The sequence below is a fragment of the Corvus hawaiiensis genome, chromosome 1, assembly GCF_020740725.1.
Source record: "Corvus hawaiiensis isolate bCorHaw1 chromosome 1, bCorHaw1.pri.cur, whole genome shotgun sequence".
NCBI classification, from domain to species: Eukaryota; Metazoa; Chordata; class Aves; order Passeriformes; family Corvidae; genus Corvus; species Corvus hawaiiensis.
Window position 1 is genome coordinate 27,432,312 of NC_063213.1, and position 24,054 is coordinate 27,456,365.

A 24,054-nucleotide genomic window follows, 5' to 3' on the forward strand; every position below is an offset into this window, starting at 1 on the left:
TTAAAATATTGGAGTAGGGGTGATTTCTTCCTGAAGCGGTTGCCATATGCTGTAATTTGTCCAGTGAGAAAGGAGCAGTTTTTAGCCCAGTAGAGTGGCAACTGAAATTCCTAATGCATCTTGTCCTGATACACACTGTCCTCACACTGTAGTGACACGACAAGGGGGAGTGCCTTTAAACTGAAAGAGGGTAAGCTGAGATCAGATACTAGGACAAAATTCTTTACTGTAAGGGTGGTGGAGCACTGGAACAGATTGCCCAGAGAAGCTGTGGATGCTCTATCCATGGAAGGGTTTTAAGACCAGGTTGGAGGGGGCCCTGAGCAACCTGGTCTAGCAGAGAAGGTCTGCCTGTAGCAGGGGTGTTGCAACTAGATGATCTTTAAGATTCCTTCCAACCCAAACCATTCTATGTTTCCTCTCTTGGCCTCAGTGTGGCCATATTATGGAGGAAAACATGAGAGACAGATGGGTTCCCCTCAACTTGCACAAGTCCCCAAAAAGTTACCCAGCAAGTAATGCCTTAATGCAAACATTGCCAGATCTCATTGTTCGGCTTTTAATATCCTCATACTGAAATGTTTTCCCGCCTTATAAGGTATCTGCCTTCCTGCCATGATTCCCTTCACTAGGGAGAGTATTTACAACAGTGACTTTCTTTAAGTGCCTCAGTTAAGGGGCAGCGATAAATTTCCTTCTTACTTCTCCCTTTATCAGCTCTTTGGATTATGTTCTTCTTTTTAATGTATACAATTCGAATTCTGTTTCTGGTTATGCAAGTTAGGCAGCCTTCTGGGGTGATACGGTCTTTTCCGGTGCTGTGATCTACATGGATATACCTTCCTCATGTTATTTGCACTATTAAACTTCCCTTCAACAACACTGAGTGAACATGTAGCAGTGTTGTGGGTCTTTTCTCCTTTCAAAAACATTGCTGTAAAAACCTTGAAGTAATGCAGTTATGCTAAAACAAGACACTGTGTGATACTACAGAGATTTTATTTTCATTGAACCAGGGAAGTCCATCACTTCAATACATACATGCGTTTACTTCTGTATTCTGGTGCCTTCACTGCAGCACTGAGGAGGTGTGATAGCTATGGGTAATGGTGTACCTTCATTTGGAAGCACAGAATTACTTGCCCTTTTTAAGTTGACTGAAGTATAAAGCTGTAATTTTCTTGCATGCTTTTTGTCCTTCAGTCAGCATCATGGACCATTCTGAAGGTTACAGAAGTAAGGATGACAAATCTTTTAACTGACTAATGAGCTACTGGTGGTCGCTTTTGATAATTCTTTTCCTTTTATCTGATGTTGTAGGCCTCTGAAGTCTCTCGAAACAGAGGAGTTACTCTGTTGGCCAGACCAGGCAATAGTCTTGTAACAGCTATTCGAAACCAGCACCATCACGAGGCATTACCTCTGGGTAAGCCAAGTTTTTCTTTTCTTCTCAAAGCAGTGCTCACAAAGGTGGGGTTTAGGACCTCTCATCAGCTGCATGCACTGCTTCGTGTTGCCCTGTGCCTCACTGGTAGTGCAGTCAGTGTGCCTCTGCAGAGTCATGGTGACACGGCAAATAAAGCCTCTGGTTTGTTTTTACCTTTTCCAGCTTACAATGACAAGATTGTTGCATTTCTACGCCAACCCAACATTTTTGAGATGCTGCAGGAGCGTCAGCCCAGCTTGGCCAGAAACCACGCACTCAGGTACTGCTTTTTTCCAGACTGCTGAACCCTACTTCCAGGAAGCACTTTTTGTAGTGGGGAAAACCAGATTCCAGTAACTGTAGTACAAAAGATGAACTTGGACCCCCTATGGAACTGTCACCATTTTAAAGAGCAGGTGGGAGCCACCAGGATCCATGTGGTTACTATAGTTATTTTCCACAGACGTCCAAGAAGTAAGAAGAACCAAAATAAATATGGGCAAATGGTGACATGTCTAATTTCTATTTTAAGTATTACTGAATAGCAGAAACTCCATTTTCACCTGCAATTATCACTTTGCTTTTCAGAAGATAGAGTTAAAAGAGTGTTTGGATGGAAGTCAGCAGCAAAACCCCAGTAACTCCAGCAGCACCAGATTTTACTTTGTGGTTAGAGTTACAACCCTGTCTGGATATAGTCACCCTAGATTTTATAAAGAAAGAGGAGCATTATTATGAAGTGGATTGTACTCTTGTCTTTAACCTTTTTCACTTGACTTAAAGGTAGTGGTTTCCAAAGTAGTTAAATTGTATCTTTCCTTTTCTTAAGCCCTTTCCTATTATTAAGTCCTTTCCTATCAGATTTTTTAAAAACAGAAAAAAAACCAGAACCAATCACCAGTACAACTTAAACTCATTCGAATTCCAAAGTTTGAATTAATTGTTTTTGGCCAAGGACATAAAGCTGGTGTTAATCAATGTCAGTAATGTCCATATGCACCAGCTGAGAGTTTGCCTGAGTTTAGGTTGTACTGTGCAGTCAAAGGTGTGGCTGCAGGACTGCTGAAGGAGGAAAGGACCTCCAAATTCCTGCAGTGTGCTTTCTGCCAGTAGCCTTACTGACTCGTCATTTACCTCTGAGGGCCAGACAAAGAATTCTTTGGATGTAAGGATTAGACTTCCCTTCTGGAGGAATTGATACATGCAAATAAAAATGAGAGAGATAGAATGAAAAATACTCTCAGTATTCAAGATGTACATTTCTGTAACTGAGATTTTTTTATCTTCACCATCAAATTATTCCAGACTATTTTTTTTTCTCAACTGTAACTTGAATTCTCATTTCCCAGAGAACAGATAATGCTTTTATCTCCTTTTGAGCAGAGAACAAAATTGACCAGTGATAGGGACTAGACAGCTTAGCCAGTGCATAATGAGATTTGTAACAGGATATTGAGCCTTTTGCCTCCAGGTCATTGCTGATAATACCTTGAGCCAGGAGTGAGCCAAGCTACTGTCCAATGCTCATGCAGCAGGTATTAAGCAAACTCCTAGGATGCAAATGTCCGTCTTTTATGGACCTTGATTGCAGGGTTCTAAAGCACATCCTTGACTTGAGGTAGAATATTTTGACTTAATACTAGAATAAAAATATTTGGAGACCACAATGCTTTAGAAACACACTGATAGGCTGGGGTGTAGATGTGTATCTTCCATGACCTAATCTCCTGATAGGATCCTATGCTATGTTTTCCAGTCCCTATTAATAAAATGTATGATTTTACACATGTAACACATATTTACACCATATAACCTCTCTGTGATTAATTCATATCAAGTATATATTACAGTGTTATTTGCCAGATGGAACTGACAGAGGGAAAGGAAGCGATATTAATTGGAAATCTGTTAACAAAAGGTGCTTAGTTGTAGACTTACACAAAAATTCTGTGGTCAGTGACCTGACATGTACACATGAAACTGGAGGACTAAGAATCATTCTGTCTTTTAAAATAGGGAATAAAATCTCTTCTTTTTGGATCAGTAAACTGAGTGATAGAGATAGAATTTTTTTTTGCAAGTTTGTTAGGGAGATTAGAAAATGAATCAGGCATATAGGATGTTTGCCATCTTTGTAAGGAGATAAACAGAAACTGGGAAAATACCGAAGAATAACAACTCTGTGCATGGTTCATGCCATGATAATGGTTTTTTTTTACTGGTCTTGTATTTTTTTTTCTTCTCTTCTCCATAATATCACTTATGTTTCAGGGAGAAGATCCATTACATTCGGACAGAGGGTACACATGGGCTTGAGAAGTTGTCGTGTGATGCAGATTTAGTAATTCTACTGAGGTAATCAATGTGATCGATAGCATAATGTCATTACTTACAGAACTAGAGAAACTATCTGGCTCCTTGTCAGCATAATTGAAAAGATTTTGTTAAATCAGGTCATACTGATAGCCATCCAAAATGATTCAGCCAGAGTACATCTGTCAATTTGTACTTCCTGGAAGGCAGCCTCCATCAGTGCAGTAAATCCAGCCAGCTCGGTCAGTATGGCTGTTACCATCAAGTAGCAGATAAGAAAGAATCAGGTCAAAACATTTCCTTTCAATGGAAAAAAAATCTTGTTTTATAAAGAAAGAAAAAGAAGAGAGGAAAAAATCGCTTGTCTTTCTCAGTACAATAATGTAGCTGCTCATGAAATCGATAGTTTTACTGCAGCAGTGCTACCACACATGCATGAAACCTCCATGTCCAGTGCAGTGAGCGTTTTTTGGGTAATGAAGATAAGGCCTCAGTTTTTACTGGAAGCAGGGAGCTTGGTCTTTAGGTCCTACTTCTCCTCAGCACAGATAAGGACTTATTTTATTGTCTTGGTCTGAGATGGGAAATGTTGCATTACCCAGGTAGAGTTGGTGTGCTGTAATAGCCCTGCCTAATGCAAGAAGTTTACAACTTACTCCCACCATTTTAATTCAAGCAGTCAAAGCACTGAACTACGTGAAAATAACCTGAGAAAAACAGCCTTGGAGACAGAGTGTGCATCTTTACTTCTCTGCTGATATGTTGAAAGTGTTCCTGTTTACTCACATCTTTGCTCTCCATCAGAGGGCTGAGCCATCGTGTTAGCATGAAACGTCTATTAAAACTCATTTTGTTCTTCATTACTAGTGACCAGGCTGTCTTTGGGAAATGTATGGATTTTTTGAATCCATGAGTTCAGAGGTGCACCCAAATATCTGACACAGTGAACCTGCACCATACTGCATATTTACATTGCTTCATGTGATGAATGTGAACTAAATTCCTCCCTATGACTTTTTCCGTGCAGCCTTTTTGAAGAGGATATTATGTCCTACATACCACTGCAGGCTGCCTTCCATCCGGGTTACAGTTTTTCTCCTCGCTGCTCACCCTGTTCATCACCCCAAAACTCTCCAGGTAAGGAGATGGGGAAATTAGGACAAAATCATGCATTTGTGGTATTTCTCCTAATAAATGGAAAGGGACAGATCCAGAGCCAGCATCAGCTGTCAGCCTGCTAATTCCAGTCCCCACTCCAAACTGATCCCAGGTGCTTTTTTTGCTGGATCGGTTTCCAGTGCTGCTGTGTATCTATTGAAGTGCTGGCAGTAGCTGAAACACAGATCAGAAATTGCCCGTATGGAAGAAGGTATTTTCCTGCTTTTTATATCATTGGAAAGGATTAGGATAAGAGAATGGTGTACTCCAAGCTTAAGTCACTGACCTGGAAGTACATTCATATTCTGTGACAGCAGCAAAGAGCACCTTCCAAATTGAGGGTGTATTGCAGTACTTCCAGTACTCCTGTAAAGTTCAGTCTCCTCCACTCAGTGTTCCAAAAACTTCTCTTCTTCCCAAGGCACATCTATTTTAAGACCTGAGGGGATCATCTTCATCATCTAGCCTGACCTCCCATGTTGAGTCCATTAACTTAGGTTTGACAGGAAACATATTTTCCAGAAAGACATGCTGTCTGAGAAAGTTATTTCCAGCTGTGCTACATCTCTGTAGTTACTGTTTAGGCTATAGAAATTTGAGGAGCTAATGTCTCCCTTTTGCCAAGATACACAACCTCCACCACCATCTCACGGCGTGGCTGTGTCCAGTGGCCATTTTGAGAGAATCAACACAAATATGATCTGAAGAAATCCATTTGTGGCTGCGCTTTTTGAACATTCATTTAAATTATCTGATTTCAAACAAAGTTAACGGACAAGAGAAATTCAGATCTTGGATGTGGCTGTGGAAAACAGAAAGGTTTTTGATGCGAAGAAGTTACATGCTAAACCCTTTTCTACAGGAGGACAGTGTTTTGTCAGAATGTCCTATTTGCATTAATGAAGTTTAACACCATTGTTAATACAGTTCCCTTCGTCTACGTCAGGACGGGTCATAAGCAAGTCTCTCCTACAGGACAAAACTCCAAGTATTTGGCACAAAGGTGACTTAGGAGACTGTCCTTGTGAAAACACAAGAAGGGCAGGTACTCGTTTCCAGCAACACACTGTCTTCTTGCTGATTTCTGTCCTGCTTATAGAGCCCATAAGAGCACCCCTTCTCTTTCGTCCTGGGAGAAAACAAAAGGCCAACAGAAGAAAGAAGGGGGATTGTAAGGGATTCTCTTTGCACTGCATGTAAATATGCCTGTCTTACCAGCAGAGACAATAATGTCCTTCCCTCATGGCAACCATAATACTTTGGGCTCCCACTAAATGTGGTGGGGTTCTTTTTCTTTCCTGTGGAGCACTTGCTGCCAGATTTCTCATGAAAGGGCTTGTTTTTGTTGTCTTTTGTAATGAGATAGGGAAATGGGATTTCATGAATCTGTTCTTTGGCCCTTTATGGCATGGCACTTGTTTATACAAAAAGAATAATCAGCTACTTGGAGAATGCAGCCTTCAAAACAAAACAGGTTCCAAATTGCTAAAAAACCTGCTCTATGTGTGAATCATAATAGGGAAATGTAGTATTTCTTGCTGACAGAAATCCTTTTTGATGCCACAAAGGGCTTTTGTGTTGATAGCTGGAAGTGTTTAATATACAGTCAGATTAACCCGGGGAAACCCGACTCCCAGCTTGGCTGGGGTGCCAGGCTCCAGTGAGAAGCATTGCTCTGAGTTTAGAGGTTTAATCCTGCCAAGTAAGATCTCCTATACAATGCAGAGGAGAGAGATCTCGTAAAAGTGCAAAAGGGAAAGAAGACTTAAATGCCACTGACCATGAGAGGCAGATATGCATGTCAGTCTTTCTCATGCCTTTCTGATCCTTCAGTTTCCATTCAGGTCAATCACAGCTAAAGGTTGAGGCTACACAAGGGCACACACAAGGTGAGCTTAACAGTACTTTTAGTGAAGAGGATACAGTCCCTGGAAGTTCATTGCAATCACTGAATTACAGGAACTTTAACTCGATTGATGCCAGATAGAACAAAAATAACACTGAGTGCACTGTATACCTGTAAAAAGTTCCTAACACATTTATTAACCAGTTCTGTCTGGAAACATAAGCTGCATGATTTGGAAGAATGTCAAGGCCCTTACACCTTAGCATGCCGTTCATTTTCCCTCCAGGGCTGCAGCGAGCAAGCGCAAGAGCACCTTCTCCATACAGGAGGGACTTTGAAGCCAAGCTGCGCAATTTCTATCGAAAACTTGAAGCCAAAGGGTATGGGCAAGGTCCAGGGAAAATTAAGTGAGTATTAGTCTCTCAATTAGTCTAACATGTCAATAGCTTTGTCTTTTTTCATTCATTATCCATGAAGACAGTGATAGGGAGTGTGAAACACCCTGTAGATTGCATTTTTTACATAACCATCAGGGCAAGATACGATCTTCATATACCCTGCAAAAGAGTGACCTTCAAGAGGCTTTTGTGTGGAAATTTTACTTCTTAAAGATTCATATTCTCTTACACTCCCATTTCCTACCTATTTAACAGGGATGTTCATATTCCTACCTATAATTTGCCAGTAGGAGAATTCTCCTTCAAAGCAAACATCCACCAGGTATTAACAGCAACTGTATCATTGTAATGACGGGATGACTCCAAATTCTTTGGATCTACATATCAGTGTAACTGAGGACCAGAACATGATCCTACAGAAGTTAGTCTGTACATGCAGGTTTAACTTTCCATAGTTCTTTGTGTTGGTAGCCCTCCTGGATTTGAACTGGAGAGATTTCTTCAGTGCCAGTCTTCATATATTGTGGGGTTCTCTCTCATTTGGTTGTGGAGTTTCTTTCCACATGTCTTGTTAGTTGGCTTTTGAGTCTGTACCTACTTGTGCTCCATTTAGTTATCCAACTTTGCCAAAGGGCCGTGTGTTTGTAAGGTATTTCCTGGGCATCTGGTTGAATTTATGCCTCAGGTTGGCTTCCTACCAAAGGACATCTGTTGTGAAAAACAAAAAAGTATGAAGCCAAGCAATTTTTTCCAGGCAAATATCATCAACAAAATAATCTTACAGAGCTGAGGAATCCTAGCTGGTGGTTACCCATTTTGGTGTCCTGCTACATGGGTCCAAGGCAGACATGAAATATATTTTAGAAGGTCTGTCTTAAAATGTCCATGAATATATGAACAAGAAGGATTTCTTGCACAGATGGTGTGTAAAAGTACTATTCATTAAGTTGTTTTAGAGATTAGTAAGGGAGTGAGAGATGTGTTATATAAACAGAGGCTGATACTCCTTTTGCTTCCCCTACTACAGAAGCAGTATTTCCATAGACATTCACTGGATTAAATCCAGGAAGTGTTTGGGGCCAATTCCAGAAAACTGTGACTTCATATACACAGGAAGCTCACAGCCCCCTCTACCACAGAAATTTGTATGTATGGTTTGTTGCAAAGAGTCTTAGCAGTAGAGCAGCACTTTTAACCTAATCATGACATTGTGAGGAAATTCACCTTCCAGGCACATAGGAAAGCCTGACGGAACAACTCCTGAAAACCCGTAACGGTCAAGTAGCACATGCACTGGCAGATGCCATTTTATTGAGTTCTCTGAGAACCAATATCTCTCTTTACAGCTGTTGTTTACCTTCAGCCTCACAAGCTCACACAGGACTCAACACTCAGATCTTTATTTCTGCCACCCTTTGCAGGTTAATTATACGGCGTGACCACTTGCTGGAAGGCACCTTCAACCAGGTAATGGCATACTCACGCAAGGAGCTCCAGCGGAACAAACTCTACGTCACGTTTGTCGGCGAGGAAGGGTAGGGAACCACAGAATGCTTTCGGTTCTGAAGTAGCTGTTGTGTTGCAAAACACCAAGTTGACTAAGGCTGAGCCTCTCTTGTTATGTAATGTTTCTTTGGTTTTGTTTTACCTTTGAGTAAGTGATTCATCTTAATCAACTCAAACATTTGTTAAAAATAACAATAACAATAATGCTTCATTTTCCTATAACACCTTCCATCTAGGCATCTCAAAGTGACAATTTGAGTGGTTAAATCTAACGTCATCTTGTTTGCCATAGATATTTTGACAGGCTGGAAGGGAAAACTCAACTACAGGCCAATGTTTACACATTGAATCAGTCTCAGAACTATAATTAGAGAGCAGACCTTTATCCACTTTGTTACTCTAACTCTTCACAATGGATCTGGTTTTGCTTTAAAAATTTTTGCTTTGCATGCCATCTAATGATCATTTGTTACCCATATGCGGGTTTCTTGTTTCCACCTGAAGTGAGAAACATGAGTGCTGTTTAGTCTTTAAAACTTAATTCATCCAGTTGGAATCTGAAAGCAATAGAAGTCTCTTGAGAAGGCCTTTTTTCAGGAAACTTTCTACCACTCTTACAATCCATGAGCCATTCTTGTATGATGAAAGCCAGCCCCTGACCTTTTGTTCTCAGATGTAAACACAACCTTTCAAAGCCACCCTGGCTCACCTCAAGAGATTGATTGTAATTGAGACTTGATCCACACACTTTTATAATGGAAAGACCATTATGTGCATGTTTCCAGTGTGCCATATTACAAAGGCCTGAAATTGTATTTCAGTAGCTTTGCATGTAAAATTTCTTGTTTTCAAAAACCACATGGGTAGGATTTCAGTTCCAAAGGTACCAGACAGTACCTGAGGCAACTCTCAGCGTGTCCAGCGACTGCTGACACTCTCAGCTCTGAGATGTCATGGCAAATGAAGGGCTTCTGCCAGGCTGAACTTGTGTCAGGACAGGTTACGTCCTGTGGAAAACAGAAGTTGCCAATCTCAAAGAGTCACTCGGTGACCTCAGTATCAGTGGGTTTTTCACTCTTACTTCTTATTCTCTATGGATTTAATATTGTGTAACAGAGGTCATCTTTCACAGCTGGTTTTGCCTCTGGCTTGCAAGTGAAGCATAAACATGTAGCACTCTGCAGTTTGTGTTTTTGGAATAGCATTCTGGAATGCTAATACTGGGCAAAGTCATATTGTTTTCTGCGTGGCATACTGTCCTCAAGAGAAATTACAAACCAGTTTGATGTGCAAATTCATTCATTCTTCACTGATTCATTTACATCTGAAGATACATTCCTCCAGGGTTTCTGCTGCTTAATGCTAGTATACATTCTGCTGCAGGGACTCCAAGATGCCAGTTCCCTAGTGAAGAGTTGATGCTGTATGGCCACATGATGCTGTATGGGCAGAGTTTCCCACGTTTCAAAGAAAAAGGACATTGAAAATGAACTATAGAGGCTTTATGATGAGTTAGTGTGTTGCCCAGAAATCCAATAGCTAGTCTCTTCCCTTGGAGGATTTTGAATCAGACACGTTTGTAGTTCTTTACTCCAGCCATTATCAGGCTTAACCCAGTACTTTGATGTCCACAGAACCAGACCTGTCCCATGGCTGGCACTAGTGGGTCACGTTGGGCTTGTTACCATCCTCTTTTGTAGGTGTGGCTTTAGTGTCATCTCATGATCCTAGAGCTAAAGCCCCTCAAAGAGAGAAGTACTGAATCTCCAGACATAAAACACAGGAGGATGGGCCCATCTGCCCTGTGTCATCTTTCTAGTTGCACAAATCAATCATTCAGCCCCTTTCACTTATGCTTCTATAACTTCATAGTACAGGGCATTCTGATTCCGTTGCAGAGCTTTCCACTTACTTTACATTTGTTAAGTAGAAGGAAGTAGAAGGTGTCCACCTCAGAAAATCTTTTGGCACACGTGATATATGCCTACAGATCATTTCTTCATATTGCTACATGTAGGTTTATTTTAGATTGAAAAACCTATCTATCATTATTAGAGAATGATCTGTTTTTAATAAATCCACCACACCTTTCATTTCATGCATTCAGGGAAAATTTTTGGTCTCGTTTTCCTTTTTTTTTTCCAAGTTGAGTTTAAAAAATTAAAGGGAAAAAAAGAGGCTCTCTACAGAGCAAATTCGTACAACAGCAAAGCACAGCTTAAGGTGTACCATGTGAAAATACCAGAATAGTAGAAGGGCTTGAATTGAACAAGCAAGGAATCATCATTCTGTCTTAAGAGACACAGTTCTGCTGGGACTTGGTCTTGTTCAGTGATGCACCTGGTTAGGGGTCAGTAGCTCTGACCCAGGAAGCTGTGACCAGTCCGTAGAGATGGTCCTGTGAGGAAACATCTTCCCGGGTCCCGGTGTCTTCCCTCAGCCATAGCCGGAGTGCCCATGCAGAGGCTGTCAGCTCTTTAGTGATTGTCAGCTCGTGATTTCTGCTCTTTGCTCTGCAGGGCAGCCTCCAGGCCAGACCAGGAGGAGAGAGACAAGAGACCCGTATAGCTGTTCCGCACGGGGTAGCTTTATTAGTCCGTACTCCAGCGAAGCGGAGGCCAGAGATGAGCTCTCTCTGCCCTCACAGGGGTAGAGGGTTAGCTTTTATAGGGATACAGGGGGTGGGTGTCAGAGGGTAAGGGCCAATGGGTTACAAACTATCTGCATAGGGTCTCCCAGAGGATTCTGGGTTTGTCTTCTTCTCACTGTAGCTGAAAAGTGGCTGCCTTTCCAGGGGAGTCCTGCTGGGAGGTTAAGTAATCTCCTTATCTCAGCAGGCATCCCTCTAGGGCAGGGGCTGGGCATACCCCACAGTTCAGCATAAACCTTTAGGTTATACCTATAGCTAAGAAAGCATCCTTGGGGCTAGAATTTGGTACATCTCGGTGTAGGAGAGTCAGAGCAATTTCTGCTTTAGATGAGGCTGTCTGGTCTGTGAACCCAAGTGTTCACAGGCAGTTCAAACCCACTCACTAAAAAGCTACCCCTCTGCCAGCCAGCCAGCTGAGGCAAGGCTGAGCCTTGTACCTCTGGTTTGCTAAACTTTTGGAACAAAGGAAAATAAACTACTTAAGGGATGTATCCCAGTTATGGTTCCTCCCACATCAACCTGGATACTGGTGAAGTTTTGGCATCGCAACTTGTTCAGGTCTCAGAATCAAGTTTTGAGAGGAGAGATAAATCATGTTAGAAACACTTGACTGCACAGGCCACTGTGTTAAGACAGCAGCCAGTGTAGGCAAACCTGGGAAATCCGCTCAAATGGTAAGGAGCCTCATTTTATCTTTTCTATGTTTTTCTCTTCAGGCTGGACTACAGTGGCCCCTCCCGAGAATTCTTTTTCCTTCTGTCTCAGGAGCTCTTCAATCCCTATTATGGGCTGTTTGAGTATTCAGCCAACGACACTTACACTGTACAGATCAGCCCCATGTCTGCCTTTGTTGAAAATCACCTGGAATGGTAAGAAAATTTTATGCAGAACTGAACAATTGTTTCAGAGCAATTAAAAAAATGGAAAAGCAAAACAAAAGCTGCCAGTTTAGACTAGAGTACCTACAAATATTGCTAATTCTGGGAAGAGGTGGGGAAGAAGGTTGTGAAAAGGAAGAGAGGGGCTAAACATAAATACAAGAGCAGTCTCTGAAAAAGCAGTTGTGATGAAGTACTACTATTAAAATGTCTTTATGGCATTACATGGGACTTGATGTTTGTTTACTTTTGTGTGAATGTGAAAAGGACAGGGATAAGAGCTCTGCTTAATCAAATCCTCATCTCCTTGGTCCCTTTCTAAGAAAAGCAAGTGTGGCCTGTCTGTACATCATGCAGCATTGTGCTTGGAAGCTGTACAGTGTTCTCTGAGAGCCACTCTGATGCTCTGTTCCTAGCACAGGCATTAAAAAAGGCCCAGTGAAAGCAGTTTCCCTTTTCTTCCCTGACAGAGTGTCCCTGCTTGTCTGGGGCAAGGCCAGCAGAGTGAGCAGATATTTTAGCTTACTAAGTATGTGTGCAAACAGACAAATTGCTGATCTTGTTTCTTTATCAAAAATTCTGAAAGCATATTGTGATGTCCTCATTTTCCCTTTCTGCCTCCAGATCTGTCTGTCTTTGGGAGCTGTTTTCACTTTAGTAGTTTCAGATGTGGTTCAGCGAAGCATGGGCTGTGAGCCCTGGGCTTCGCTGGTCCCTTGTGGGATTTCATTGTGTCAAAGAAATGCTACCACATGGGATTGTTCCTATGATGGTTTTCTTTGTCAATCTCACTGGCTCCTCTCAGAGGTCCTTTTTTTTTGAAATGGGAGGCAGTTCAGGTCCCTTTTGAGTTGCAAATAGTACACATTTCTCTATTCTTGTAAACAGATCCTCCTTTTCTTGGCTTACAGCAGGCATGAGATCAAGAACAGTTGTACCATCACCTCTGTTAAAGTTGCCAGGGGAAAAAGGGATGTTGCTTGGGAGTAGCATGGTTTCTGACTTGTTGGAATTTTTTTTGTATTATCACTTCCAGCAGTGGTGCTAACAGTGATCCTTGCTTTAGATTGTTTCTCTACTGACATGAGTAGGAAGAGAGCAGCTCAGTTCTTACAACCTGTTCATCTCCCACTGCAATCCTGTTCATTAGACATTATGTGGTGCCTTCCTAGTTTTCAAGAAGAAATACAGTCTGTCCTATGTCCTATCTTAATAGACAGCATGGATAAACTTCTCATTTAGGAGGCTGTTATTTGTGGAGATGTATTTTTGCCTTCCAGGCAGTGGACCAGCTAGGCAGGTGCAAACCCATATCATTCTGCCCACATGGTGGCAAAGCTGAACATAGACCTCTGTGTCCAGAGATGGTGAAATAGGCCCTTGCTCTTACGTGTTACAAACATTGTTGTTGCAAAGAGTTGCAATTTTCTTACATTATAAATTCTACTGCAAAACATATATGCTGAGTTTGATCCCTTCATTTTTGTCCTTCTGTGCCTTGAGAGATTTCAACATGAAAGAGGGAGGTTTTTGAAGGTATCCTGGGCATATAGAAGCACAGAAAGACACCTAATATGGTTTCTGTAGTGATTAGCATTTAACTCAGAAAACAGCAGCAGTTAGACACTTAGGATATTTCTCCAACTACACGTATCAATCCAGCTTCTTGCATGCAGAATGTTATTTAGCCTTTGGACATTTTTGTTTTCTTATTTTTAAGAAAGATAAATTGGGTCTCTTGCCTGCAGAAGGAAATAAATGCTATGAATGAAGAGGTTTGCACATGCAGTATTGTAAATAGGGCGAGATTGCAGGATCCTAGGGAAAGATGAACAATCCAGTCAGTGCTTGGAAATACTTCTTGAACCTGTTATGGAAATAATTGCCTGAGACCAGCAGTTTTTAATTAGCCTGATAGGTTTCATGATTGGCTTGTAGATATCTAGACATTCTAAATGTTTTTATGCTGTGTGACTGATGTTAGCTATTCATGTGTAACCCTAGAGTCCTGTATTCAGAAGTCTGTGCAGCCAGTGAAGATTGAATTTGGACCAACCTTCTTGAAACTCAGAGTTTCTCCCATTAAGGCTTTACAAGCTAACTTCTGTGAGGACAGTGTACTAACTGCCTTGTCATTATTTGTTCCTGAGGAATGGGCTTTTCTGATGTTTCCAGGCTTTCTTCATTCTCCTCAAAGTCAATGCTGAAACTTCTGTTTCTCAGATTTACTTGTTGATAAGATTCCAACAGAGCCTCCTCCCTGTAACATGCCGGAAATAAATTTTACTTTCCTGTTCTCCAATCTGTTATGAAGCACCAGCTAACATAGACAGATGAATCAGTTTGAGAGTTCCAGGGTCACAGATAATTTATATTCATAGTCTTTTCAAAGCTTGAAGTCTGATGTCAGTCATGAAAACCACACAACCACAATTGGGTTAGATTTGCAGATTTCTTCAACTGTATGCTTTTTGGTGCTGTGGGGCTTGTTATTTATGTGAAATCTACCCTTGGCATGTTTTTCTCTATAGTACTTCTGCAAGACCTCTCCAGACACAGCTATATTAAGAAACAGGGCTGGCAAAAAAATGAGCTCAAAATTATTTTACATTTTTGCTTTCTTAAGTGAACAGTGGTGAATTTGAGATAAATACAACAAAATGCAAAGATTTGAAGTTTCATTCATATTGGCAGAATTGAGAAATACACTGCTCTTTTTCCCCAGCCTAAAAGTTACTGTTCTGCCCCTTTTAGTGGCTTATTTCATGCTTTCCTCTTTGTACAAACAGCATTCTGAGTCCAAAATGAGCACATCAAAGCACAGACTAGTTGTATGTATGCCAAGTTAAGAAAGAGACATAATGACTGGAAAATATTTCTCATTTATGGAGAAACTGAGATTTAACACCTTTCCTCCAAGCTTCCATTGAATAAGACTTTTTCCTTCAGTTAACATATGTGCATGCTGAACACACAAAAATATAAGATATCACACATTTTTAAAGTTAAAATATTTTAAATCCCCCTGTATCTGAAAGGACAGTTACAACTCTCTAGATCAAAGAAGTTTGATGATACATATTGTTACCTGCATGCTACAGGTTGTACCGGAAGCTCACAGCCAGAAAAGCTGCTTTTAATCCGTGCCAGTAGTGAGCCACTCTATCTGATCTAGGTAAACGTGTCTAGCTTTTTGCCTAGATATTTGAAAACATCTTCTGAAATACATTCCCATTTGAGGTAGTTCACCCTTTTCCACATAAGTAGGCAAAATGTGGAACCAAAGAAAGAAATGTGAAAACAAGCCCAGTCTCTACATAAAAGGCCAAATGGCCTAGACAGAAAAAATCATTCACAGACATTCATTTGGAGATCTGAGGGATCTTAACTTGAAACATCTTTTTTCTATGTTTTCACTGTAAATTAGTGACAGCATGGGTTTTTGTAATAGTTAGGCATTTGTGGACCTTGCTGTGACATTTATGCAGCCAGGGAGCAGTACCCCAGTGCTACAGTTATCTTAGAGGTATTTACAGCTTGCTTATCACACTTAGCATTCTGTATCTATCTCAGAGAAGCCCTGTCATGTTTTGTTTGTTTTTCTTTACATGAAAATTAATGCACTTATTTAGCAGAACCTTGTTAGAAAGTTGAAGACCTGTGAGTAAAATATTTTTGCACAAAATCCTACTGAAGACCACAGACGTGATGATATAGTCAGACCCAATGCCCAGAAGCTGTAGATTTATTCCTGGCCACATTGTCCTAATGAACTTAATGCTTAATACTTAACTTAATGCTTTAGAACTGCTTTGGGGCAGGACTTTCTTCATTCATTTCCCATAGTTCACTTTCCTTTCTTCCCTCCAATACCCCTCCTCATATTCTAGTCTGTGCCACTGAGCAGAGTCAGACAGAAGACTTGGATGTATTTCTGGATCTCATTCTGCAGGCAGATGGAAGCCTGGTGCACCCACTCTCCATGCAGACAAGAACTTGCTTTCCCAGTGCTCCAAGCCAGCTGACATGGTCACTGCAAGGTTGAGCTGAGCAAATACATGCTGTCTCCCATCAGGGCTGATTTCTTCAGGCGTGGCACTGCCGGGGTTGCTCTTACATGCTCTGGCAAGTGTGGCACATGGGCAGAAGCAGCTTTGCCTGCACGGTGCTGTGGGGGCATAACCCCAGCCAACCTCTGAGTGTCCCTTTTATTTATTTCGTGTAAATGAGAAACCGTATAACCAGCACTATCCATCTCTAGTGTGCCAGAGAATGCAGGGTGGGTTTTTTTCCCTTTTTTTGTTTAAGTAAACCCAAGGAGAACCGAGAATGTTGCAACCTCAGCTGTCTTTTCTCCTTAGAGAGCTTAGTTGGTTTTCTTCCCCAATTTCCTTAGGAGTTGTGTCTTGTGCAATTGCCCTACCTATCCATCAGACAGATTCCTAATCAGTTTGAGACCTGTCTGATGGGAAGGTAAACATCTTGAAGATACTAATTTCCTAAAAGGTTTGTGAAACCTGGGTCTGGGTAAAGGACAGATCTGCAGAAGAGTGGCTCCGTGAGGTGGTCTGGAGAGCTCAGCACAGATCTGGTTCTGTCTGTCCTCTCAGCTGGCTAGGCAGCGGCGAGTGAGCTGACAGCTCCATCACAGGCACAGGCTGCAAACAAGCCACATCCTCTTGCTCAGTAGCTTGGGGATGTGAGACAGAGCTGTGCAAGCTCAGGGGAGACAGAGGGGAGAACTGGAGATACTCCAAAGTCTGGGAAGTGCTAGCAGAAATACATAGGAGGAACTGGGAGCTATTGCAGTGTGGTAATGTAGGGCCATCAGAGGCAGATCTATAGGAAACAAAGCTCATTTAATCCTTCTACAAAGAGATTGACTTATTTCAGTTAAAGTGTTTTTAAAGTAAGTGACAAATTGCCTCATGACCTAATGGGTTTTATTCAGATGCTGACCAGCTCATGGGATGGATTTAGGCACACTCTGTGGCTCTTTATAGAAACAGTGGAGAAATGTAGTCACAGCATCTAAGCAGAAGGTCTGCAAACTGCCATTACTCCTCTCCACTGACTGAAAGGAGCTCTTGGGAATATGTGGTCTGAATTACTCATTAACCTCTCTAACTTTTCAACTGTTGTGGCAGGCAACCTACATATGGCCCAATACCTGTTTAGTCAGGGAGTCAGAAACACTGAATTTGATTTTGGGCTCAGAAGGGCCACTTGTGTGGGTCTACATTTGGGGGAGGAATGAATTTAGAAGACCAATTTTGCAGTTGTCTTGAAAGGGCCTGTTTATGCTTAACACTGAAAAATCATCCTCTTAAAAATCAGATAAGCACCCTGGAGTGAGGCATCAATCTATATCCAGTTGTTTTTGAAATGAGATGACTGCCTCTTTGCCTCAGTTTCCATCTGAAGAGATTTCCTAGTATGTAATCAACTTGAATTCCATTTGATGTACAGTACTGCTCTGAACTGCTTTGAAATTCTCAGATGAAAGGCACCATAGAAAACCAAAGCATTTAATTGTTATGTTACACTATTGTAGCGGGTTGAGTTCGAACCGGGCGGAAACACCAATTAAATGTAGTGGTTTTGGTTCAAAATGTTCATTACTTACTTATTTTCCTTCTGTGAGATAAGAATTAGGAGAAAAGCAAAGCAGGCACAAACCTTAAACAGTTGCAGTACAATGAAAGAGCTTTATTACTAATAGAATTAAAAGAGAAAATAACAAAATTAAAGCAAATTCCCCTTCCCCCCCCCCCCCCCCCCCCCCAGCACTTCTCTCCTTTTACCCAGCTCACACAAGGGATAACAGAACATGGGATATTAGTCAGTGTTCCAGTTCTTGAAAAGTCTCTCTCTTATGCTTAAGGAAAAAAGGGTTTTCCTTCAGTTGCACGTGGTTCCCAAACTGCCACCAATAGCAGACCCACCCGGAAACAAACAATCTGCTGTGTGTAGAACATCTCTCCCATGAAAAATCTCACACTGCAAAACATGGGCCATCACATGGGGTTATTAATCTTTTTAAGGATAAGTTATTTTGGCCTGCACACAAAGGCTTTTCTTCGCCACAAGTCTCTAACAGCCTCTCACTACTTCTGTATAGCCTGGCATAGGCACTCTTCACAATCTTCACAGGCCACACGAGGATCCTCCATCCCCCCATGTTCTTCAAATGGATTAAAGAGACAAACAGTTTGTGGTATTACAGTTTCTTACCACGGCATGCAAGAAGGTTTCTTTTAAGCTGCGCGCCAGAATCGCGGCACCGCCCTCTTTTCTCCCGTCGCCATTTCCAGCTCCGTCCCACGGGACTCACTTCTCTTTCTCTCTGACTCTGACGCCGCCATGTTGAAGGGTGTTCTTGTTCAGGCTCTACGGTGGAGAAAGCCTCGCTCCCTCTGTGCTGCTGGCTGCGTGGTGTCCTCTTCAGTTCAGCACGGAGTGTGCTGGCTGCAGACAGGAGGCTCTGCCGGCTCCCGTTGACTCCGCCGGCTCTGCACGGAGAGGAGAGGGACCCGCCTGTCCCCAGGAGCCGCGCTGGATGGGTTTAGCTGTGAGCAGTCCATGGCTGGTTTTAGCTGTGAGCAGTCCATGGCTGGTTTTAGCTGCCTGCGGCTCTGGGACAGTCCCCCTCAGTGACCCAGGGTCCGTGCCGCAGCGATGGGAAAGGGGGAAAGGGGCAGTGGCCCCGGCCCGGCCGGGCCTGGAGGCTCGGAGCCCCCCCCCACCTTCCAGCAGGCGACCTCCGACCAAAAGGGGCAGTCCCGCCTTTCTGTGCGGTTTAAATATGTAAATTGTGAGAAGCGTAATTGGTCTTAAAGACTGTCCATCAACTCAGGGTCAACCCAATACAACTATAAATTTTAATTACTAGCAATATCTTATTTTAAATAAATTATGTTTGCATGAGAAATTTTCAAGCACTATTGTAAATCTTCTGGACAAGAATGATATTAAAATAAATGTGCAGCTGAAATAATTTATAAGACCTTTTCACTGTGTGAAAAGGGTATGTTACTGAAATGCCTTCTTGCTGCTGTACTGTGATCTCTCTCAGTGCCTCCTGTACTTAAGTAAACTTTGATTTTCCTATTAAGTTTGATATATGACTATATCACATAGAGCCTGCCTCAACAGCTGGTTAATTATTTATTAAGGGTCATGAGGAATTGGAAGATTAAAGGCAAACCAAAACTGAAGGAGAAAAAAAACATTCTTCCTAACTGAGCTTGTACAGCAACCATTTTTTCTTTTAAAAAAGGTTCTGCTTTATATTTACCTTATTCTTGACTTTGTCTCTTACTAGAGAATTTTCTCCCAAGCTCTTTTGAGGATCTGAATGGCATTGCTTTATGAGTTGAAAGAAGAGATGCCTCTCACAGTCTCTACCCCTTTCCCTCCTCTGAATCTCGTAGTCTCTCTAGCGCTGCTTCCAAATTAGAGTTTGGTTTGAGGGAAAGGCGGGTGTTCTGTTTTGTTCTGTGTTTACAAAAGTCATATTTGTAGTTTTTACCCATGCTTAGGGCCATTTAGTCTTTTGCAACATTGCAGATTAAATTTGCTCAGGGATGGGAGGCTTCACACAAAAATCTATGTAGTGTCTGCACCTTGCATGTGGCAGAGGAGAAAATGGTAAAATCCACGCTGTCCCCAAGCATGTGGGCCTGCAGGGAAGCAGCAGGATGGGCAGTGATCATGTGTGTATTGGTAGTGGCAAAAAGCCCCCAGGGAGTGATGAATGTTGTCATATCTCTTGTTCCAGCCACGCTGGAATGGCAAGGCTGAGCTGTCACTATGAAGTATTGCTCAGTCATCATTCCCCTCCTTATTTCTCACCACATTTTACTCAGACTTCGGTAAGGTAAAGAAAATTCAGCTAGAGCAGGTGTAGAAATTCCCAAGATAACCGTTTTTTGTTAGTAACATGATTCAGACATCAAAAGAAAGACTGCTTGTAGAGCAATATTGTTTTCAGTAAATCACCCAAATTAATTTTGGGTATTTTTGAGTAGCAAAGGCATTTCTCTTTCTATAGGCCTCTCCCTGGGATGTTTTGAAAGTTAGAAGTTTCATTTGTCCATTGAAAATTATTCTTGGTTTCAGTATGTTACCTTGGTGTTACATTAAATTCCAGAAAAAGGGAGTATTATAGATTTAATTTGATCTGATATGTGTTTTTAAAGGGAGGAAGGTAATATTTGTCAGTTTGCCCCAACTTGAAATAGCAATATTTTTCAAAATCTCAATAAACTTATGGAGGATGAGAAAAGTCTTAACCTGTCCACCCTCTATGAGAAAAAGTTCATGTAATAGCAAGAATACAGAACTGTATGTTCAGTATCTTGTGGCTCATTGAAGGAAGCTTTTTACACTCTGGCTTATGACTTCCATTCTAGAAAATGACAGACTGGAAACTGGAATTATTTAATTGTGTTGGAAGGATTTGTAAAGAAAAAGTAAAAAATTTTCTTAGACTTCAGAACACAAATGCAAAGGTTCTGCTATTCTGCATGTTCCCAGAAGAGGATCAGAGTGATCAGTTTGCAGTGGTATTAATAAAAGTTGGAGGTATTCAATGATTTGCAAAACAAGACCTAAAATAGACTGCCAAGCAATTAATAGCATGTCTGAATATCAACACACAGATTTCTGGCTTTACTCAGTTGAGGATCCTCATCCTGAGAGACAGGGATCATTAGCTGAGTTGCAGCACAATGCAAACCCAAGTGTGTGGCTTCTGAACAGGGGTGGTAAGTCCAGAGGGCTCTGCACTGCCCGTGACCTGTTTGCAGTTAGCTCAAGGATATCTGCATCAACCCTCATACCATGGGGTAAACATTCCTGGGTGCTTACCAGGACTTTATGATGAGCAGTCTTGCTCATGTTTAAATACCCCAGACAGGCTGGAAAGGATGTGCCTCCTTTGACCGAGAATAAGTCAGTTATTGTGGCTGCAGTGTTTGTAGTTAGCCATTGAAGGAAGATGTGCAGTCATTCAGCCTGTGTTTTTATGACCCTCTTGTCTGGCAGATGACTAAATCTGTGGATTTTTCCCTGTAGCTGGACTAGTTTGTTTCAACACTTGGCAAAGCTATGGAAAGCAAACATAAGTCATGAAATGTTTGAAACTTCACCAATTCATAAATTTGCAAAGTACCCACCAACAACTTTTCCAAAATCTTTGACTGAGAAATAAATCAAAGTCTCCTGATGAAAATGTTCTTTTGCTTGTTTGACATAAAACAACACATAAGCATCAGACTGAACTGATGATAAACTGGAGATGATTGATTGACAAATTTACATATTTTTTTATAGAAGGTGAGAAAGTAAAAAAATGTTAAATAGACTAAACCACTAAAATGGAACAGGGACTCAGAGGACTGTGATTCCATTGCTGTCTCTAGCACTTGTTTTCTGGATAACTTCAGATAAGTTGTTTTACTTTTGTTCTTAAGTTTTGTCAGTTTTCAAATGAAATATTAGTGCTGGTCTCCTCTGTAAGCTGATCTCCCTGCTTTGAGATTTGTCAATCAGCAGTAGTGTCTAGGATCTGAGAATCACAAAATGTAGAGGTCTGTTGTCTGCTAGCCAGTAGTTCATACCTCAGTCTGTATCTCCTTTGTAGTTGCTGGGCAGAGAAGTGTTTGCCAAGAATCTCCCAGGCCAGTGTGTCTTATCCTTTGTACCAGCAAGAGGAGCTAAAGCCTGCAGGCAGCCTGGTTTCTGATGGAGGTTAGTCATGCTTGTGCTGCCATGTTCTGGCAGGCTTCTCCCAGAGGAGGATGACTGTACATTATAGTCCATGAAGCTGAGAGATGGCTCTGCAAGCAGTGATGGCCACTTCAGTACTCGCCACACTCCTCATCTCCCCTTCCAAACCCCTGCACTCATGCAATGTTACTGGGGAAATGATACCTAGCATGGATTTCTTATTACAGAGAGAGACCATGTTCATTTTTTAATCTCCTGATTAGTTTAAAGGCAGACCTGGAAGTCAGCTCTCCATTTCCAGTCCGTGAAGTCTCTGGTGCTCAGACAGCCCGTGACACAGAGGCTGGCGTGCCTGCAGTGGCCCCATGCAGAGGAATACCCAGAGCTGGATTAGCTTAGTTCTGTACCTGCAGTAAGAACTTCTGGCACAGTTCAGCTGATGTGCAAGAAGCCAGTGCCAGCCACTTCAGCATGGGGCTTCCTGACTTGGCTGCAATGCTGAGCAAATGCAGCTGTAACCCTTTTTCTGTGTGAGCATTTATCTGGAGCTACTGTGTGGAGGAAAGTAACCATTTGATAGATTGTGCTGAAGAGAAACCCAAGGGGATTTTATGAATCCCTTATCTACATTATCTTTGCCTCTCATTCTTCTGGATAAAGCAGAATAGCCTGCAGCTTTTGCCATAATTCATGCTTTCTTCTCTGTGACACAATTAGTCGTTTAACCTTTCCTGGCAGTTCTTTTGTGGTGGATGTAGCCAGGATATAAGGAAGATGAAAAGACATTTTGGGTGAACACATAGCTAGGTTAGTGACAAGGAAAAGACTTGAAGGATCTGATTAGGTTAAATAAAGAAGCAGTAGGGTTTGGATTATCTCTTTGTTTTTCTTAGTTGCTGGTAAATTAAATTAGGCTTCTGGAATGGTTTGAGGTTTAGTTGCTAATTTGGGATGCATGAGTTCCAGAGATTTAGAAGGACATGGACAGTTCACATTTCCATCACGTGTAAGCAATAGTTCTTTTTCATGTGGTTATTCCTTGGTACTGAGAAACAGAAATGTGTTCCACTTGCAGATAGATCCAGAAAATAAAAGTAGGACAATCACTTACTGAAGTGCCAGTATTGTACTGGCCTTTTGCAGCAGAAATGCATGCACAAATTAACAATAAACCGAGAGATTGGCTTACATAAAAGTTACTCATCATATGAAGCTCCAGTGCCCAGCAAAAGTAAAAATACCTTAAGAAAGGCTTATTTTCACCTGAAGAAAATTACCTGTTCAGGATTTGAAATGTAAAGGAAATTTATTTGTACCAAGTTGCTTTTCTTTCTGAAAATCATTTTTCACCCTTTTTTTTTCTTGTTTAATTTCAGTTCTTGAGTGATGTATCTGTATTTCCCACCCTCTCTGAGCACTCTCTTTGTACTTTATGACAATGCACAAGCAGGCCTGCTGGACTGTTCCACTTTACAATTGGGGCTGCTTAAGAGAGGCTAGTGCTTTCTTAAATGAGTGTAACAAATTTCCTTGAAAATATCATTAAAACTCCTAAAAAGGCAAAATAAGCAGACAGGATTATCAAAGAGAGGCTCATGGAATATGCTCCTTGATCTTTTGATGCCTGAATGAAATGCCTTGGCTCTGAGTAGAACGTATCCTCTATTAAATCCCGGTCACATTTGCTGGAGCAGCAGGGATCAATCCCTATAGACTCGTAACTATTTAAAGTTCATCAGTTTCCAGGCTGGACATCTGCACACACACTTGCTCCATGTCAGTACTCCTAAATGTTTTCTTTAAATTTTAATTGAAAAATTGATTGAAAATGAGGCTTACCTGACAGAATTTTCTATGGTTTCAAAGTGAGGAAGTATGGGGTTTCCCCTTAAAAACTAAGTAACTGTCTGAAAACCTGGAATGAATTTTGACCACATATGAGATAAGGTCCATTTCAGTATTTAGAACATAATGCACAGGAGGTAAAACCAAAACCTGGTTGGATGAGTCATTACCATTCCTTCAAAAGAGATGTGTAGGGATCTAGAGTAAGTTCTCACATGGATGCCAGTGTGGTTAGATATCAGAGTCAGAGCAGCATTGGAAGGTGCCACGCAGAGGTGACGCAACATTCTGCCTTGGTCTCT

General features: G+C 41.5%; 1 protein-coding gene across 5 annotated transcripts in view; it reads left to right on the forward strand.

The window, feature by feature from the left end:
• Positions 1–24,054, forward strand: part of HECW1 (HECT, C2 and WW domain containing E3 ubiquitin protein ligase 1) — a 264,963-nt gene that overhangs the window by 213,324 nt on the left and 27,585 nt on the right. For all 5 annotated transcript variants that reach the window (XM_048297557.1, XM_048297546.1, XM_048297548.1 and 2 more), the window contains 7 exons: positions 1,321–1,426; positions 1,610–1,706; positions 3,698–3,781; positions 4,767–4,876; positions 7,030–7,150; positions 8,563–8,676; positions 12,014–12,166. In XM_048297557.1, coding sequence (XP_048153514.1) covers positions 1,321–1,426; positions 1,610–1,706; positions 3,698–3,781; positions 4,767–4,876; positions 7,030–7,150; positions 8,563–8,676; positions 12,014–12,166 — 785 coding nt within the window. The remainder of the gene's footprint in view (positions 1–1,320; positions 1,427–1,609; positions 1,707–3,697; positions 3,782–4,766; positions 4,877–7,029; positions 7,151–8,562; positions 8,677–12,013; positions 12,167–24,054) is intronic.